Below are 21,676 nucleotides of genomic sequence, written 5' to 3'. Positions count from 1 at the left end.
CTGTCTTTGTACATTTTCTTTGCATCGCTGCTACAGGATGGATCAACGGGATCCATGCATTTTACACTGCAGTGTGGTTTGTGGTTTGGATAATGAACCCAGGGCGTTTTGTAAGTGAGTCATAATATGACTACTCAAACACAATCAATGTATTCTGGCTTTCATCTGAACTCATTAATCCACACCTACCCACACTATCTCTTTGGGTCTAGTCTGTCAGACTGATGGGCCTGGCTTGCTTTTCTCTCTTCAAGAGACACACTGGTTTTCATGCTTGCATTCAGTCTCCATTCAGACACCAACGTCTTTCTATTAGCTCTCTCTTTTGTTATTATTCTTGTAGCCTCTTAGGCCCATTTCTCCAGCTGTTCATGCTCTGTATTGTACAGAGGACACCTGTGGCCCATGTCCAGCTCATTACCGTTACTTTATGTTCTTGACCGCCATTTCCATCTCTATCTCTCTATATATTAGCTATATCTATTTAAATCTATTTTTATCTCTATCGTTCTATCTATATGATTTTAAAATGGGAAGCATCACATTCTATGATTAACAAAGAAGTGACATTCCCCATTGAATGTCCACTGTATCTATCTTGAATTGCAGTATTGAATGGGTAATAGATAAAACCTGTAGACTGATTCTCACCAGATAAAGAGGGACTTAAAACATTCTGTATTTAAAATAGTCCCACTCATGATAAATGTTCAAAAGAGCGAGGCTTGGCAGGAAGATTACAGCATACTCAACCATTTGCAGTCATCATGGGTCGCACAGTGAGGGCTGTTTGATGCAGAGTGAGATGATACACAGTAAATTATGGAACTATAGGAGGTTTTTGGTTTTCTTTTTAGCATGAAAAGGGATTTTAAGTTATGTAAGAAAAGTCAGTTTAGTGGGGGTTCACTGTTATGTTAAATTCAGTACAACAACGATTTAGCATCGCAATCTATAACATTGTTGGACTAACAATGGAGAGTTTAAATTAAAAAAAAGAAACAAAAATATCCTTGCATTCTTTTGGTCAGTGGGTGTTTTATGCAAATGTAGCCCTGAAGTCCCTAGCCTCAAGCAGAGATAATTAAATAAAATGTATTTAATTATCAATCTCAGCTGCAGCCAATGCTGATTCAAGTGACATTGAATGCTGATTTTCTGTACTTTGTACAATGACCATAAAAGCTTTCTATCTTTCTTCTATGAGACTTCACTCAATAAAAATGTCAGTGTCACCTGCTCATGAAAGATGGTAGTTCACAGCTACAGCAAAGGTACCATGCAGCAAGAGGCATCAATATCCATTCACTTAATTTTTATTAAGAGTCTGAAGGTGAAGAGAAGATGATAGTTTGTAAAAGTCAGTGTGACCCTGTTTGTTGTGCACTCAAGGGTATGGATCTTTTCATTTATATTTTTACCTATAAATGTTAAATGGACTGCATTTATATCGCCCTTTTCTTGTCTTAGAGACCATCCAAAGCGCTTTACAACAGCATTCACACACACATATATTCTAACACTGGTGGAAGAGGCTAGGTGCCACCTACTCATCAGGAGCAAAAAACATTCACACTCAAAATTTGGGGTTCAAATCTTGCACAAGGACACTTCGACATATAGACTCCAGATCGAACGGCCCATCTTCTGATTATTGGACGACCTTCTGAACCATCACTTTAAGTTTTTTTCCTTCTGGACTGAATGTCACAACTGAAGTGCAGAGAAAAAACACACCATGAGAACCATGAATGATGGGAGGCCTAACATAGAAATAACCCTGACATAATAACTTTCTGACATAATGATGATCAAACATCTAAATATAAGATCTTATTGTAGAGATCTAATCTTATTCAAGTGCCTCAGTCAAAATGATAAACAGCTCACATAAATGGCAGCAGATGAAGTCTGTGTCAAGTTCTGTGCTCTCATGGAGTTGGTCTTTGTGTAGAGGGCTATAATTCATAAAATGTGGCTTTCATCCAATCAGCATGCAGCGACCCCAGCTGCAGAACCGCCAAATGAAAATCACCTTAAAGTCTCAGCTGTTGCTTTGGCTCTGGTCAACAGAGATTGGATGATGAACTATTACAGAAATACAGACACCAATCGCTGTGTAAGATTTGAATACATGATAAACAGTGATTGAGTATAGCTGCATTCTAAACGCCAAAGCTATGCATAGATTACATTTAGCCTTATCAGAGGATAGCATATTTGGATGATTTATGATAGAACATATTATTTTTTTCATTCTGTCAATGATAATTTCAGCTTAATAAGTCTCAACAATGTACTTAAATGTACTGAAAAACCATCCACAAAATTATTTTATGTAAATGAGCACTGACACATTTTTTGTTTTCCTTAAACTTTAGGAAATATAGTTTGAAATAAAGTTGGCAAATTTCTGTGAAAACCCCACTGGTGGATTATCAAGGACTTTAAGTCCCAGGGAAACAGAAGTTAAAGCATCTTTAGCTTCTATACTGTGACGTATTTCCCAAATGTACAAAGTATTGGGGCTGTTTACAGTTACAAGAGGGATTTAAGTCAAATCCTTTGTTGGTTGAAATTGGTTGGTACTAGTTTATGTGGGCACACGTAATTTTTTTTACAGGAGGAAAATATGATTGAATTTTGATATAAATATTACAAAATTGATTTTTTGTATATATTTTTGCATATATTGTTAGATAGGTGCACAATATAGGATGTCATATACAATTATTTTTATTTCATCTTAACTTTAAGATATTAGAATATGCTGCAATAAACAACATTGCCTCAAAAGACATGGAATAAAAAAAAATGTTATTTGCATATTAGCATCCCTCTATGGAATGCATTTTGGTCTGTCTTTCTAATTTTCTTTTTGCATTGATTCTCTCAAAATATATTTAATATATTTTTTTGGTGTATTTGAAGCTACTTCTGTCACCATCTCATGCAAAGTATTATGAAAAATTGCACGTAAGTGCTCTTCTCTAAAGTTCAGCTGCCACCCCAGAGGTTTGAAAATGTTACAAAAAGTACGAAGAGAGGGGTAAATGAGCCGGCGACTCTGCTGAAGACAATGAGCGTCAAAAATCCATATCATATCATCTTACTTTCAGCTTTATACGCTAATATTTCTTGGCAGTGATGTTACTAAAGATTTCTTTATAGTTTGACTTTGTGTCTTCAGATTTCTTCTTTAATGATATGGTGTCTGTTGTTCTACTCTTCAAGTGTATTCAGTGCTCACTGAAAGAGAAAGAGTTACACTACACAGAAAACACTGTACACTGTTGAAGGAAAATACATACCTAAACATATTTTCATTCTTAGAGTCCACAGTGCTGAAAGACCACAGATGAAACAAAAGCAAGCCTCTTTGTGTGAGACTCCCTGCAACTTAAAAAATGTTCAAAGACTCAGTTCATGAATATTTTACGCGATGTGCCAGAACTTCATCTGAACATGTGAATGTACTGGAGTTCATCAATAGCCTATCTGTCTTAACACCCAGGCCACACAGTCTCACTTTCTCTCTCTCTCTTTCTTTCTCTCGCTTTGCCTCCCTCTCTCCTCCAACGGCCACACACAAGGCCATCCTTTCAAAGACCCTCCTCATCCGGCCCCAGCACTCCCCTGAGGTGGCTCTGTACAGACCATGCTGCCTGGGATTGAAGTGTGAGATAGGAGGGAGAGCCACTGGGGCTTGTTGCTTCTCCCTCTCTGATGACGAGGCTCTATAGGAACTCCTTTGACGCCATCTCGAGTTTGATGATGAAGGCCTGTTTGAGAGAAATTATGGAGGACGGTGTTTTTTTGTTCTGGCTTAATACCAATACTTTATACTTACATAAGAGACTTTATGGCTAGCTGTTTATACAAAAAAAGTTGAAAAAGAATCTCCTACTAATTGCAGTGTTGCAGCAGAGCTCAAACTCTGGACAAGTTGGTATGGATTAATTTGGCTTCAATATCACACTTTATACTACATCAGTTGCTCTAAGGGTGTAATGTGGACGCAGGTGTATTTACATTGGAGTTAGTTGGAAGCCTTGTTAGTCACATACACAAACTAAAGGGTCCCTCTGTGCGCCGTAGAGAGACGCCGAGGAGCACTGACCAAGCTGCTGTATTTGATGCATTTGGAGTAAAAACAGGTTGGTATGACCTTTATGTTGTATGCTTTTCTTGTGAGACATGAACCAGTGCAGCTTGTGAAAACAAATTTTCTTTCTTGGACAATGAGGACTATCTATCTTGGTGAAAAGAGGAGATTTCTTTTAACAATCATGGTTCTCTAATATTCTAACCAATGAGGTACTCTAGCCCTAAAACTACATGTTTAACAAAATAGTAGGAATGGGGGGGTTATTGGGGGGCCAAGCAGCTCATTTTTGCCCTTCGCCCCTCAAAAGGTTTAATCCAGTCATGTTAAAACCTTCTGGTTCACAAGATAGGACAGTAACTCTGCTACCTTTTGGTGCTTAAATCACAATGCAGTCAACCACAGTGAGTTTACTCTACTAAGGACCTTTTTTAATCTCCGTTAATAACTGACTCCACCCTTACAACCCCAGCGGTATTTTCTGCTTTAGTGAGCAATGCATCGCCTCAGTATTGAAAGTAGCCAAAGTGACAAGGTGAGTCTGTTACGTTACGATGGTAAAGTGAGGCAGAGAGAAGGAGGGCTGATGACACGCTGCTGGCACAGTGAGGGAGACGCACATTGTACACTTCGTCCTGGAGAAAAGAAGAAGCGCGCTGCTCCTCTCCATCACATTTCACTTTTCCAAACACTGAAAAACAAAGAAGCCAGGATGTAAAAACAAACCTTTTAGAGGACGTGAAAAACACATCTCCTGAGTGTGGTGGTCCAACAGACTGGCTCATTCTGCTCCATCACCTCCATCATCTGCTCGGTGCCGCCGGAGTCTGCAGCCCGACGAGGAGAGGTGCTGCTTTCTGCTTCATCCCTCTCTCACCTGCTAAACTGAGGACTGGTTCTTTTGCAGAAAGTCTGGTTTTGTTTTTGAAGAGTTGGGATTGTATTCCCCCCTTCCGTTGTTTTTTTTTTGTTTTTTTTATATCGGTGAGTGTCTTTATGTGTTTGCTCCATTCACTCTATTAACATCTAAGAATATGTTGAGGTGCGTTAAAAAATAAGCCTCTGTAAGGTGAACTCATTCATTTCGTGGTGAAGTTAGTCAGTGTGGATGGATAAAAGTATTTTGTCAGTTTAGCCGTACCAAACATATGCTGCACAGTTTTTTTTATTTTAAAGATATGTATAAAGAGGCAACTTACTTTATGTAATTGAAGTGATATTGGTTTATTTGAATGTCTAATATTTCAGATCAATTTGCTTCCCTAGTCCGATGCAACAGGTCTGTTTCAATCTCTGACAGTCAGCGTGTCTACATGTCGGTCAGTCAGTGATGCTGCTCAGGACAGATACGATCTGTGCTTGTGTCTTTACTGATAAGCCAGATGGTCTTCCCTGCACATTTAACTGTAGTTATTCAGATCTGTAGCAAATGTGGGCTCAGGTCCAAAACAGAAGTCGTCTGGTTCACAAATGCAACTCAACAAACTGGTATCAGTCAGAATGAAAGGTAACAGTTGGAAGCTTTAACCCTATTCCTAAATAATGGGTTATATATAAATGATATAATAAAGTATGAATCCTTATGTTGAGGGAGTGTGTTAAAACCTGAACAGAACCAAACAGAGACTATAGACTTCAGCTTTATCCGCCTGTCTGGTTTTCCCGGCATTTGTGCTTTGGTTGTTGCCATATCTCAGCTTTGTCCTAGAGATTGGATGACATTTTGGGTGGATTTGGACTGAAAGCAGGGGAGAGTGACTGGAAATTTAATAGAGAGGAAAAACTCATTTGGAACTCAAAATGTCACAAGCGTCACATGTTGCTTCTTTCAGTGCCATGACGGCAAACACCGAGAATTTGGTTTATCATCTAGTGTGCTGCTGTGTTTCAGCTTTATGTTTCCTCTCTTTTTGTTGCGATTCATCCCTCAGATGTCAGTTGATTTTTGAGGAGAGTCAACTCTGAAGGTGAGGAGGACTTCTGTTAAGACTCTGCTTCACCATGGCGACAGGAGTAGCAGCGTGGCTCCCTTTTGCCAGGGCAGCAGCCATTGGCTGGATGCCCGTTGCCAACTGCCCCATGCCCGTTGCACCAATGGACAACAGTAAGAGAAAGGACGAGCTGATAATCCTCAATGTCAGCGGCCGTCGCTTTCAGACCTGGAGAACCACTCTGGACCGCTATCCCGACACCCTGCTGGGCAGCTCTGAAAAAGACTTCTTTTACAATGACGAGATCAAGGAGTACTTCTTTGACCGGGACCCCGATGCCTTCAGAAGCATCCTCAACTTCTACCGGACAGGGAAGCTCCACTACCCCCGCCAACAGTGCATCTCCGCCTACGATGAGGAGTTGATCTTTTTCGGCATCATCCCTGAGATCATCGGCGACTGCTGCTACGAAGAGTACAAGGACAGAAAGCGGGAGAATTTAGAGCGGCTTCAGGATGATCAGGAGGAGAACAAGGACATGAAGCTGCCCCACATGAACTTCAGGGAGACCATGTGGCGTGCCTTTGAGAACCCCCACACCTCCACCATGGCCCTGGTCTTCTACTACGTCACCGGTTTCTTCATCGCCATCTCTGTCCTCACTAACGTGGTGGAGACGGTGCCCTGTGGTTCCACCGCCAACCAGAGAGACATGCCATGCGGCGAACGCTACACGGTGGCGTTCTTCTGCATGGACACCGCCTGCGTCATGATATTCACAGTGGAGTACCTAATGCGCCTGTTCGCCGCACCCAGCCGCTACCGTTTCATGCGCTCGGTGATGAGCATCATCGACGTGGTGGCCATCTTGCCGTACTACATCGGCCTGGTGATGACCAACAACGAGGACGTGAGCGGCGCCTTCGTGACGCTGCGCGTTTTCCGAGTGTTTCGCATCTTCAAGTTCTCCCGCCACTCGCAGGGCCTGCGGATCCTGGGTTACACGCTCAAGAGTTGTGCGTCGGAGCTGGGCTTCCTGCTCTTCTCGCTCACCATGGCCATCATCATCTTCGCCACAGTCATGTTCTACGCAGAGAAGGGCTCCAGCTCCAGCAAGTTTACCAGCATCCCAGCTTCCTTCTGGTACACTATTGTCACCATGACGACACTTGGGTGAGTAATAGACATGTGTCACACAGGTAAATGCATACACATGTTAACACTGTAAGAGTCTTGTATCACATTCTGCTATACTGTATTTGTATTTGTTACAGAACTAAAACAATGTTTTATTATGCTAATAGTTGCACTGGATGCATTTTTGTGGATTTATTTTTTGAAAATTGAATAATTTATGAAAAACACTTTGAATTTCAAATTAGCATTAACACAGCCTGCCCCCATATTTCGGTACACTGCAGCTTATTTGATGCTGCCAGTTTGAGTAATTGTGGGAAGTGTGGCATTTATCTACCAGCACCATCACTCGTGGCATTTTGTTTGCCTCACTTAGAGCTCGCCAAATTAGGAGACAGTGGTTGAAAACATACAACACATCTGAGTGTTAAAAGATACCCAGATACTACACAGATTTGTGTTAACACTTAGGACTCAATTTCTTTTCTTTCTTTCTTTATTTTTGGCTTTAGAATTCATTTCCCCTTTCAATGTTTGATGATGCACAACATGTAGTTTGACCTAAGACACAGATCATGGGCTAAACCATTATAATATAATTGAATTGGTGTTGGAAACAATTAGTATTGGCCAGCGTTTTTATAATTATCCAATAAACTAATAAATCTTTATCATGTTTCCACCTCTGCACCCTTGTGACATTTAGATGACACAACTCCTCATTATCTTTGTGTGAACAGTGTTTCAGTTTGATTGTTTTACAGAGAAAATAATAGCTGTTGTACTGCATTTCGGTTCTCATAATTGGGGCCACACCAGAAGCACCATATTTCATGGCACAGGCGTTCAGCGTGGAAATGCCTTGTGAGGAATTAATTTAACTGCATTATAAAGTCGGATGTCTCTGCTGTTTGCCTGGAGGCGAGGTGTCCCATGAGATCTCCTCCGTCACTTTTATTATGATTCCCCTCTGCTCTTATTCTTTCACACAAGCTTGCTGGGGCTCGGTGCCATGAACGGCAGGGTGAACTTCAAAGTGTTCTCGAAGTTTGGCTGAGTGAAGTATTATGAAGGCACAGTGGAAGAAAAGTTATGATTTCCTAAAAGTCTTTTTTGTAGGTAATGCTGTATATAGAAAACAAAACTGTCTTTTGGAATAAAATAACTTGACACAAGAATAAAGATGGGGGTTCACCATAACAAGTAACTAAGAAAAGTCCAAAGATATTCAATTTAAAATTTTAAGAAATATAGAGAGAGAAAAGCAGTGTTTGGGAAGCTGTGAATTTCAGCTTTTTTCCTTGATGAGTGACTTAAATAATTCATTGTTTATCCGTTCGATTCTTTCATGCAACTAATCAATAATATCAACCAATCATTTCAGCTCTTTTTTTCTATTTGTTTTCCCACTTCTGCTGCTAAGCAAGGAAACACTGTATGTGGAAACACAAAAACAGTATTTCGCTCCAAAACGTCTGTAGCTTTGGAAGATGCTCACTTAATTTTTCTAACTCCATTACTTACTCCGATATTGTGCTAAGGAGGGCTCTGGACAGCAGTTATGGCATCTAATGATTCCATGTTAGTATTGTTGTAAAGGTAAAAATAAGATTTGCATAAAATCACGCCCCATTTTTTATATTATATTTATGGTTGTTACTTTTTCTGCAGTAGCCATTCAATACATTTATATTCTGTATCTCTCTAATTCTTTTCACCATCAGTAATGAAGCCAGTCCTGTGCTGGATTTTAGAAGCTTACAAGAACTGAAATGTTAAGGATTATAACTTTAAGATGTTAACCTATCCTTTTAACTATTAATGAGGATCTACAATTTACTTAACAGATATATCTCTCCTTAAACGTCTGCTGACAGAGAGCTTTAAAACCTGTTAATATTGTGTCAAAAGCTCTCTGCTGCTTTCATTACCGACAGGGATCTGCTCAGAGACTAAGAAACACTAGACAGGTATATGTGTGAGCTGTCATGCTGCACCACATTTGACCCATAACAAGATACCCAATGATGCGACCTTGTGGCTTTTTTTGTTTTTTTAAGTATGTTTGGTGTCCCTGTTGTGAGTGACATGTCTGGCTGGCAGACTTAAAAATGCTCTTTGCTTTATGATCGATGTGTCAAAATGTCGTCTTGAAATGGAGACCAAATAAAAAGTCAAGCATGGATCTCCGGACCAGAACAGCTTTTATTTGTCTCTCTGGAGCATGAGGGCTTAAAAGGATGCCTGAGCTAACCTGTTCTACAGTATTTGTGTATGTGTGTGTGTGCGTGTATTGTAAGTGCTATAAGAGGATCTTTTGTATCAGACACACAAAAGGATAGAAATGCCAAGGTGAAAGCATTATGTAAATTGTGAACCCTGAACAATGTGTTTGAGTGTGGAGCCATTATGTCCGACATACAATAGGCAGCAGCACAGAGAGTCCATCTACAGCTCCGACAATGGTGATGCTCATAGCTAACCAGGCGGGTCATTCACTATCAGGAAAACTATCAACTGATGCATGTCCAAGGCTCACACAATCAGAATATGAGTGTTCAAATTCAACATGTCCTCTCTATACAGCAACAAAGGTCTAGCTTTGTTGGAAACGCTAAAGTGGGATTCAAAGAAATGTGGTCACAATGTCTGGAAGAGGAGCGCACAGAAAGTCTGAACATACAGTATTGTGTTTTCTCTTAGAATCTTTTTTGGATTTTAGATATTTGATAAGGTGCATGAATATGTGTTACAACATGCCGATAGACAAAAGGAGAGTTCAGAATGTTCCGGATTTTATACACACAAAAATCAATGGGGATATTTTAAATTGACACTTGAAAATAAAAGGGTATCATTTTTCATTTGGTGATTGGAGGCTTTGTTTTCTATGCTGACAATCTGATTATGACCTGAACAGTATCCATCTGTTTGCAGATGCTGTTTGATCAAAACAACAATAAATCATGCCCCCCCCCACAAACAAATAAATATGTAGAGGTAAAAAACAAACGTGTACAGTACAGTCTTTGATATGTGGAACTCCAACCCACACAAAGAAAAACAAAAGCAAGCAGGTGAAAAATAAAATATATTGAAATACTGTTGCTTAGTACAGTATGTGCCCCCCCACCCCCCCACCCAACCTCCTCTTTAATAGTGCAGTAAGAGAGGCTAATCTGTGCGTAATCGCAACTGCAAGTGAAAAGCCAGCTGCTCCTCATGAGGCTCTGCTTTCCCTCCCGCCTGTCGCCCGTCGATCTGTTCACCTGCTGAAGGGACATATGCTCAGGTGATGAGGTCACGGCTAAACCATCTGTCAATGCACATACGAAGCCACCTACACTGCAGTGCATTAAACAATCCCAGTGTTCATCTATAAATCATTTTTTCTATATTATCAAAACCTGCAAGCTTTCATCAGATGTGTTATTGATGTACACAACATACTGAAATATGTTTTTTGGCTCACATCATTTTTTTGAATATAATTTTTCAGCAAATCCAAAGCATTTCACAACAAACACACATATATTACGCATACATACGCATTTACTGTGGAACACTTTAGATTGTCTGTCCATCATTGTAACCCAAATCAAAGCTGATACATCACCAAATGTTACTTTAACCTTTGCATAACCCAACTTAAAGAGGTACTCAACCAATTTAGTATCAGTATTTAGTTTAGTATTTAATATTCCTTTCAAAAAATAATAATCTATATTGATGCAGCATAGGTCGAGATATTTCGACTTAAAGTCCCCAGGCCGAGTGTAGCAAACACTGGATCCAACACTTCCCATAATGCAATCAGAGCAGGAATAATTATTGCAACCAATAACACTACCTTGCTCTCCACTACGCCACAGCCGCCCCGACGCCACAGTCGTCGGGGCGGCTGTGGCGTAGTGGAGAGCAAGGTAGTTCTCCAATCAGAGGGTCGGTGGTTCGATACCCGGCTTCGGCAGTCGATGTGTCCTTGGGCAAGACACTTAACCCCAAGTTGCTCCCGAAGGCTTGCCATCGGTGTGGACTGTGAATGAATGTTAGTTAGAGTCTGATGGTGGCACCTTGCATGGTAGCCTGTCATCAGTGTGAATGGGTGAATGATATGTAATATACTACTGATTGTAAGTCGCTTTGGATAAAAGCGTCTGCTAAATGACTGTAATGTAATGTAATGTAACACTATGTTCATATGAGCATGTTAGTGTTGTTTTATTGTTGATTTTCATGACATCAAGCCACATTTACTATATACACTCTGCATTCAGTTGGTACAGTATGCATAGTCTGCATTCAGCTTGTGAAACGTGTTGGCTTTTATTTTTTTGGTCACAGGAAATGCAGTATATTTGTTACCATGGACCATTATCAAAAATGCATTTACAAGACCAGACGTCAACGTTTTGGGCAATTTGGACGGTGGATCAGGTTTATATATAGCAGAGAGTAGCAGAACAAGAAGAAACAGCCGCAGTGAGCTGTTGGATGAAGAGTTACAGGCGACAGGCTGCACACCTCCAACTCCTCAACAAGGTAGTTAGAAAACGCTCCCCCCACTGAATGGCTGTGTAGTCCATAATGTGTGTCCAAATGTGGCCTCCGGCAGAAACACACATATTCACAGACCAACACACCCATTAATAACTCTGGGTGAAAGGTATATAGGCCTGAAAACATTTATTTTAATGCCAGTAGGACTTTGAAAATATATACACAGCTGAGAAGACATCCTGCTACACTGTGAAATTCAAAATCAAGCCTGTCAACATTTTGATCATGTGTATCTATATGTCCCAAAGAGCACATACACACATTGAAATACCGATTCATTCACACACGTACATAGTTATTTCCTTTTGATCTTGTCTCGCCTTTTTGTTCTGCTTCACTGCGTCCCCTCCATGTCTGCATGAGCCCAGACAGCGCAGCGCAGCAGTAATGGGCTGGAGCTGAGGGAGATGAGGGGGGGAAAGGGACCGACTGGCTGTATAATCAGCCGCTTTCACTGTCCAGCAACAGGGGTGTTAAATCAACCTCAGGTGGCTGATAAAATAATCTGGATTGAATCTCAGCGAGGTGCGCTCCCTGCGGCTGCCTGCCGGAGCCGGCCGGATACGCCGTCATTGGCATCAGCGGGACGGGATCCAAAAGATTGATGAGGAAGGAAAAAGCCCTCTCTCCCCCCCTCTCTTTCTTGCTCTCCCTTCTATTACTCCCCTCGTCCCCCCATGAGTCTCCCAGAGGAACAGCTATTTTGAGAACAGGCTCTGTGTGTGAAAGGGAGTTATCTGTTTTAACTATAATCTGATACACGATACAGGCTCATTGGACGTATTTTACCTGCAGGACAGGTGCACTGGAAGGCTGGCTGGCCTTCCTCCAGCTCTCCCAAGTCTCCCACGCCTCTAAAAAAACATTATTAACCCAATAATAAGAGAAATATTAATGAGGTGTGCATTGAAATCTGACTCTAATGTTATAATTAGAGTGATTCTCCCAGTTGTAGAGTCCTGGTCCTGGACGGAGGCTTGTTCTGTAGAAAGTGAGAGAAAATGTTGTTATGCATGTAGGTCATGTTCCCATCTCTGCCTTAATCAGTGGCTATATATAATCTGCTTCTTTCTTCAGAGAGACTTTTAGCTCGCCCCCCTCTGCGTTCTCTGCTCAACATCTCTATTAGTCTATGTGGACTTGGCCTAGGGGCCAGAGGCAGATAGAGGGAGGTCAGACAAGTTATGCTTTGGGTTCATAGGAACTCTGTGGAGCAGGGCTGCTCGAAACCAGAAGGAATTAGGGATGTGAAGTGAGGAGGGCCTAATGAAACTGTATTTTTTGACTCTTGCTCCAGGTCTGTTACAGTGTCGACACTCATGAACTACACTCACAGTCATACATCCGTATACTGTATGCCATGCTGCAACAAATTATTATTTTTGCAATCAAGTAATCTAGAGATACATTTTTCAGTGAATCCATTAAACTAGCCACAAGGGTCTGTATGAAAATCTGCCCTTGCTAAGAAAAACTGGGGGCCATTTAAGCAGTGTCATATACTGTATGTGTCAACACATTTCTGTATGCAGACACTCATAAGACACCTTGCTAAGAAAAACTGCAGCATCAGCCATTTAAGCAGTGTGACAAGTGGCCTTTTGTTTTCTTGACTCTTGTCTATCTGAAGCAAAGCAGGAAGTAGAGTGTTGATGTTGTATTAATTTGTTTGGAGTTTTGGAAGGACATTGTCCTGCTGGTTTAGGTTTCAGCTGACCATTAAATCAATGTTCAACAAAATGGTCAAAACAGTGAAAAATGCATCACAAGTTCACAGAGCCCAAAGTGACTGTCAAATGGCTTGTTTTATTTAAACACTCCAAAACCAAGCATAGCGAAACAGAAAGAATAGCAACAAAAGTTTGACAAGCTGTGAATGTTTGGCATTTAAATTGGTAAATCAATTATCAAAATTATTGTGGTTTCATTTTCTGCGAGTTTACAAACCATTTAAGCCCAACATATGCGCTTAAACACATTTAAATGTACAGTGGGTACGGAAAGTATTCAGACCCCTTTAAATTTTTCAGTACAGAGAGGATTTGGGGATCCTCTGCCATTCTTCCTTGCAGATCCTCTCCAGTTCTGTCAGGTTGGATGGTGAACGTTGGTGGACAGCCATTTTCAGGTCTCTCCAGAGATGCTCAATTGGGTTTAGGTCAGGGCTCTGGCTGGGCCAGTCAAGAATGGTCACAGACTTGTTCCGAAGCCACTCCTTTGTTATTTTAGCTGTGTGCTTCGGGTCATTGTCTTGTTGGAAGGTGAACCTTGTCCCAGTCTGAGGTCCTGAGCACTCTGGAGGAGGTTTTCTTCCAGGATATCTCTGTACTTGGCCGCATTCATCTTTCCTTCAATTGCAACCAGTCGTCCTGTCCCTGCAGCTGAAAAACACCCCCATAGCATGATGCTGCCACCACCATGTTTCACTGTTGGGATTGTATTGGGCAGGTGATGAGCAGTGCCTGGTTTTCTCCACACATACCGCTTAGAATTAACGCCAAAAAGTTCAATCTTGGTCTCATCAGACCAGAGAATCTTATTTCTCATAGTTTGGGAGTCCTCCATGTGTTTTTTGGCAAACTCTATGCGGGCTTTCATATGTCTTGCACTGAGGAGAGGCTTCCGTCGGGCCACTCTGCCATAAAGCCCCGACTGGTGGAGGGCTGCAGTGATAGTTGACTTTGTGGAACTTTCTCCCATCTCCCTACTGCATCTCTGGAGCTCAGCCACAGTGATCTTTGGGTTCTTCTTTACCTCTCTCGCCAAGGCTCTTCTCCCACGATTGCTCAGTTTGGCTGGACGGCCAGGTCTAGGAAGAGTTCTGGTCATCCCATACTTCTTCCATTTAAGGATTATGGAGGCCACTGTGCTCTTAGGAACCTTGAGTGCTGCAGAAATTCTTTTGTAACCTTGGCCAGATCTGTGCCTTGCCACAATTCTGTCTCTGAGCTCCTTGGGCAGTTCCTTCGACCTCATGATTCTCATTTGTTCTGACATGCACTGTGAGCTGTAAGGTCTTATATAGACAGGTGTGTGCCTTTCCTAATCAAGTCCAATCAGTTAAATTAAACACAGCTGGACTCCAATGAAGTAGAACCATCTCAAGGAGGATCAGAAGAATGTGAGTTAAATATGAGTGTCACAGCAAAGGGTCTGAATACTTATGACCATGTGATATTTCAGTTTTTCTTTTTTAATAAATTTGCAAAAATTTCTACATTTCTGTTTTTTTCTGTCAAGATGGGTTGCTGAGTGTACATTAATTTTAGCAAATGGCTGCAATGAAACAAAGAGTGAAAAATTTAAAGGGGTCTGAATACTTTCCGTACCCACTGTATATCCACATAGAGGCAGTAGAAACATTTTCACACGACTTTATCTCATCTTGTGTATTAGCGATGGGCATTTCAAGAAATAAATACTGTTCAATAATCAGTGGGAATTATTCAATCGTTAGTCAAAGAATCATTGCTGCTGTTAAGTTTAAACTTTTGGAAACTGGTATCTTTAAACTATTGATTAGCTCAGTTTTGTGTCATGAAGTTTGTGTTCCTCGTCAGTATTTTAGGATATAAGGTTAATTGTCTAACTTGACCATTGATCCTCTTGGCACTGTGAAACTCCAATAAGAAAGTATTTAGCAATAAGTTTGGTGACAACAAAGGAAGCAATAATCTCGGGCCTCTGGTTCTGATGAAAGGTATTCTTAACTCCAGTCCTAGCTCGGCACGCCGCTCTGCATAAAGGGATTAATTAACACTGGGTTGAACAAAGCATCTCTTGTTGGGAGTTAATCAACAGTCTGTTTGAGTATTTTAGTTTTAAGCGTACGTGTAGTATCTAAAGTATCCTTTGCCTTTTTTTTGATTCAAATGTGGTATATCTCCATAGAGTGATAGAAAATTGGATTGATGCGTGTTTGCCTTTTGATTTGCTTGATATGCAAATTATTTCCCATTTTCCTAGTATTTGTGTGCTGGATTTATTGTGTTTACAGTTAATAATGGATAATTGGTAACAGAAGCGAGGCATTTTGGCCTATTAATTCTAGAATGGCATACATTGTTTTGTTAATAATTCAAGATCTATGCGGCACGCTGAAACAGAACTGGGATGTCGAGCTGCATAGTTTGTAAGTGGGAATGTTCTTTCACACACATTTCACAAATCATCAGAGGTTGCATATTGTGGTGGTTTTCTTTGGCAGCATGCTTTCAGATAGAATTAATGGGCTATTTTGCTGCCTTGCTGAACCCCTGGGGTCAAAACAAGCGCAGCTTGTAGGAAATTAGAAATATTCCTGCCTTTATCTGGCCAATTTGGTCTTGGAGCCAATTTCCCAACACAAGGCTCTTTAATAGAATCCTTTCTAATGATAGCTGTGGAATTTAATTTAGCTCCAACAGAGGTTCATTTAACACCTAAACTCATTTAAAAAGAATTAAACTTGCAAAAGATAGTGCTGTCTTGAAAGCTAACAACCTTGGTTCTTCTCTCTTTTTTACGTCCTCTCTCTCTCACCGTTGTGGTAAAATGACCAAAGCTTTTATACCTGTGTATCCTTTGCTCTCACCCACACTGGTATACACACATGCACATTCATAAACTGACCTCTAGTTTGAATGCAGCAAACGAGAGGAACTGGCTGAAAAGACTGCAACTCTGTGTCTTTATTGTAACCTGCCTCAGTACTGGCTACTGTTACCTTTTTAAGGCTGAGCAGCAGCACAACATGTGCACAAAAACCTAATTATCAAATCAGGTTCCACTACATGAACCATGATGTAGGCACAGGAGTTGCAGTCCCACATACACACCCAAGCAGTAGCTCGGATAGCAGCACAAAAAATATCAAACTACCATTAGTAGTATTTCGGTAAAAAAAGTAATCCTTAGTGCACCACAAAAGTGGTATCATCTTCTTTGTATAGAGATAAAGTCATTTCTCAAGATGTGTAGGGGAGGTGTTGATTTACAATGGTCAATGAAATACCACACACACATTAAAACAACTACGTAAGAGCATTACAACATGAAGTCTAATTCCATAACATCTTATGGAGCCTTTAATACATACACAGCTAAAATATAGACAAATGTTCATGCTTTAAGTGCACCATTATTCTCCGTCAGAGCTGCATGTCGGATGGTTAGATAGCTTTTGAAACTGCCTCCCCTCACGTCATACCAATGTCAGATTAGGGACTTCCGTTTCTGACAGTTCCTGTAACTTTCCAAAGATGACAATCTGACATTCACACTCTTTCTTAACAACTATTTCTATTACTTTTTTACTGGTATAATTAAGTGCAACACTATGAATCTTCTTGGAGACAGTGTCTGTCTCAAAATGTCTGCAGTAATCCCCTTTTCAAAAAAGATCAGGTATGAACTTTTGCCTTCCGATGTGGTTCCGATGTGGTTGCTCACCTCATAACTGAACCTCATTATAGATGGATGCAGTAGGTATTATTCAATCTAAATCTTACATGAAGCAATAGTAATTCATTTTTTTCACAGCTTGTTTGCAGCAGAATAAGCTGCAAAAATACAAATTTACATTAAATCTTCAAAGTTGTTATGGTGAACATGTTGGCAAACAGTTGCCTATTTACATATCCAGCAGATATGAAGCGACCTTAGCATTCATTTTCAGTTGTGTTTCTAGCCACCTGATGAATGCAAGTCTGATGTTCTCGCTCCTTTATGCTCTGTTTTGGTCACCACCAACTCCTGAGAGAAACATCGAGCACCATAGCTCTTAAATGCTTCACTTTGTTCACAAGCTAGTCGTTAACTTTATTTGTCTTTTGTTTGGTGCTTGGCAGGTAACGTACACTGGATTTTTGCTGAATACAGCTGCCTGCTGTGGCTGATGAGATGATGAGAACAGTAAGACTGAATCAAAAAAGAGAAGTTGTGGGCCATAAAACCAAAACAATGAGCTTAAGACACCAACAAATGTTCCTTGAACTGAAGAAACTGTTGACTCTAAAGGGTGTGTCACTAATTGTGACACGTTAAACATAACACATAGTCATTTATCTATTGATAATACGAAGAAATATTATAGTTCAGGTTTAAACTTACTGTGGTATTTATAGTAATGATTAAATTGCAACTTATCTTGTACACTAACTGATTTCCCAGAGGAATCTTCTCTGAAGTTTTTTCCTTACCCTCTGAAACGGTTGCTGTATCGCACCATCAGTTTTTTAATTAATTTAGTGAATTCTTTCATGTCACATTCATCTGAAAACAAGCAATTCAAGCATCACTGAACAAACCTTCATCCACCTTCAGAGTGATCCAACTCTTGCTTTCTGCCGTCACTGGACTCCAATTTTTTCTTTCTTTCATCTCGTTTTTCTCTTTTTAGCTCCAATTGTTTAGGACTTTCCTTTTGCCAGCAAGGTATAACCATTGTTTTTTTAATACTTGACTTTGGATCGCAAAACACTGAACCTACTGCAGGCTAATTAATAAAAATCAGCAGCTTTATGGGCAAATGTACTTTTCACATCCTCTGAATAGCAGTCAACATGTTCTTTGTTTTTATTAAAGCTATAAACCTGTTAAAGCATCTTTTCTCTTTTAGCCTAACAAATCACTTAGTGGTCCTTTTAATTGTGATTCTGTCATTTCAACAAACTATTGGTGAGATTGCTAGTAGCCTGTATATATTTCTTTGCAACTGGGTTGGATTTTGTTTCATGTCAGTTTACTTGCAGAAGTCTTTATTCTGTAATCAAGAGCTGTTACCGTCTTTCATCTTTCTTCTTGCTTTCTACATCAAACACAGAGACGCAGCTTCTGGTTTGACGGTGGATGCCAACATTTTTGTGATAAAAGAAACAACAGGAAATTGTATTTTAAGGAAACACAAATTTATACATTAAGCACTTTTTTAGCATTCTGCTTTTGAAGTTGTCTTGTTTGGTAACATAAAGTAAAAGCGGTTTGGTTGCCTGCTTAACAGATATCTGAAGTTGTCCGTAACATTTTTCCTAAGTCTCATGTGTTTGATGTCACCCTAAGCCAGCAGCCTGTTAGCAGAGTGGACTTGGAAGGATAAGGCTTGGATGAGTGTGCGGCGGTGCGTTCGTGTGATTGAACGGGGAACTCTAACATCGACAAGGTTAGGAGAAGTGAAGGGAAAGGACCTTGCATGTAAGTTAAGGGAAAGTAAGAAGTACATAAGCGTAATATAACATGTTATGCGACATAAACATGTCTTTAAAATGTGATGGTGGGAGGAAATTAGAGGAGATAGAGAAGAATGAAGAAAGAAAAGCAAGTAGTAGGAGGAAGGTGAAAAGGAAGAGAGTGAACGTCAAATTGAAAAGAAAAGGAAGGAAGCCAGCTAGGAGGACAGAAGACGTGATGTTAATCATACAGTTTCCAACATGCTATCACAAGATGTTTGTATTGAGGCACAAAAGAGAACCTTGAATGACACGGCATGCTCTGTACCCCGAATGAGTTGGTTATTTTTAGATACTTGGCCCTTATCTCGCTACACAGCTGGCAAGGGTTTAGCTCGGAGAAAGGTAAAGAAAATGTACTAATAACCTTCAGTGTGCTGTGAAGGATGATGCATACGACGAGTGGAACTCAAGGTTAAATTGACCGTAGTGGAAAAAATATAAAGTGCATATAACAGTGAGAGAAATAAAGAAACTTTGGATTGTTCTGTTTTGTCTGAGCAAATTCCAAACTGATTGACAAAATGACATGTAAGTGTATGTTGCTCTGCCTGTGTGTGTGTGTGTGTGTGTGTGTGTGTGTGTGTGTGTGTGTGTGTGTGTGTGTGTGTGTGTGTGTGTGTGTGTGTGTGTGTGTGTGTGTGTGTGTTAGTGTGTGTCCTCTTCCTATCTAGCCTGAGGGCCCCATATGCCTATACCTGACATTATAAATAATACCAGTATGTTTATGTTTTCCATTACAGTCTTGATGCAGCTCCAGGATATAGTCTCATACCTTCCTTTTCACTTCGCCTTTAAATATCAATTTATATGCAGCCAGAGTTCCTCAGATGTTAAAAAGAAAGTAAAGTGTAGGTATTCTTACATTTATTTGAATCAGGCATTCCCTCCAATAGCACAACTGAAAGTGATGATGTGGCTATGTTTCATTCAAACATTCATGAAGCAAGAGATGAGATACATTAACAAGAATGAGTTTTCTGATTGGACGGCAAAAGCTATCAACATTTGTGAGTTTGTTATAATGAAGGCACACAGTGCATCCATATATTACATATTTACATTCTGTCATCGTCAGGGAATGACAAACAACACAAAGGTCACTCTGTTCGTTTGTCTGACTTAAGCTGCTGTTTGTAGCAATAAAAGTAATTATAAGTGTTAATTTTGCATTAGGCTAGCATCATAAAACAAAACAATGTTCTGATGTTATCATGTCATAATTAGACCCTAATTAGAGGCTGTTAACCAAAGCCAATTGCGGTATAAAAAACAACAACTTCATCAATGTTGTTGGAGTTATGATTGTTTAAAACTATTCATTTTATGTTTGTTGGAAGGAGGTGAAGCATAGACTGTAAATGAAAAGTTGACGTAGTCATCGTGACATCACCCATTTGTTGTGGATCGCCCTTTTGAAGCCTTGAGTTCGGCGATTTGGCCCTTGCCATCTTAGCTTTTTGCAACCAGTGAATGGAAGTAACAATTTTGCCACTGCGGAGGATTGACGTATAGACGCTGTATACAGCTCCGTTAGTGGCAGGGACCTGTCAATCACAGTAACCCCGCCCTAAAGCATACTCCGCTTTATGGTCTATTTGACTCTAAATGGGACCATAATTTACTAAAAGAACATTTTCCTGTATTGAAGAAGATTTGAAGATTTCAGGCAAGCTATTGAGACCATAAACTCATGTTTATCCTGTTTACTGAACTAATAAATAATGTGTGAAGCAGGGTCTTTTTCCTCATAGACTTCCATACGATCAGACTTCTTTTCTGCAACAAGAGGAGTCAATCACTACTGGCCAGTTGAGAGAATTCAAGTTTCCAAGAACCTTCTGCATTGGCTTCACTTGTGAGCCGCCTGGAGGTGAAGCAGCACAAGAAATCCCTACTCTGTAACAGCTTAGATTCATGTCAAACTTAGAAAATTGCAAATTTCATAAACAGGATATCAAAATGAATTACTTACATGTTTTCATGCTAAATTAATCTGCATGTTGTTGACCATATTTGTGCAACATGTTTGGGTGTAATCACTGAGATACTCAGTACCTGCCCAGTAACGGCTATCTCAAATCAAGTTCTCTATAGATACATTAAATGAAAACAAGTACTTTTGGTACGCAAAAATATGGCGATGTAGACTATGTCTTACCCAAGCTAAACAGATGTTATGATGTGTGGGCACCAAATGACGTCAATGTTGACACATGGTAGAGCGTTGTATAATGATTGCCCTTAATGCTGAAAAGTGACTTCTCTCTCCCAGTAAAACCAACATACTACTATATCTAATATAAGAAGGCATTAATGGGTGAACTCTTTCATGAATCTGATTATAAATATAACAACTTGCACTGTTTAAACATGCACTTTTATAAGCTGGACTGTATTGTGCTAAATTTGTAACAATTAACGTCTTAAGCAAGCTTTTGGACTCAGTAGCTGCCCTCATTTACAGTTGCCATGAAGCAGTGTAAGATGACTGCCCGACTGACTGACCTGAATTTGAGTTTGATGCCTCCAGCTGCGCTCTGTTAAAAAAAAAAAAAAAAGACATATAGCAGCCTTTTTGAGCCAATTTGGAGGGAACAATGACGCTGCTTTTTCAACAGTCACTTACAATTTTATTTGTACAGCGCAACATCACAAATCACAATTTATTCCCGGAGGGCTTTACAATGTACAACAACCTCTGTCCTTGAATAACACTGACAAGGGAAAAGGTACTG

The 21,676-nt window shown here is 40.2% G+C and overlaps 1 protein-coding gene across 2 annotated transcripts in view; it reads left to right on the top strand.

The window, feature by feature from the left end:
• Positions 1–6,106: 6,106 nt before the first annotated feature.
• The window catches only part of LOC129106218 (potassium voltage-gated channel subfamily D member 3-like), a 67,639-nt gene continuing 52,069 nt past the window's right edge, over positions 6,107–21,676 (top strand). For both annotated transcript variants that reach the window (XM_054617576.1, XM_054617575.1), the window contains exon 1: positions 6,107–7,209. In XM_054617576.1, the coding sequence (XP_054473551.1) occupies positions 6,107–7,209 (1,103 nt within the window). The remainder of the gene's footprint in view (positions 7,210–21,676) is intronic.

This window comes from Anoplopoma fimbria, chromosome 17, assembly GCF_027596085.1.
Source record: "Anoplopoma fimbria isolate UVic2021 breed Golden Eagle Sablefish chromosome 17, Afim_UVic_2022, whole genome shotgun sequence".
Lineage (NCBI taxonomy): Eukaryota > Metazoa > Chordata > Actinopteri > Perciformes > Anoplopomatidae > Anoplopoma > Anoplopoma fimbria.
This window is presented reverse-complemented; position numbering and strand designations above follow the sequence as displayed.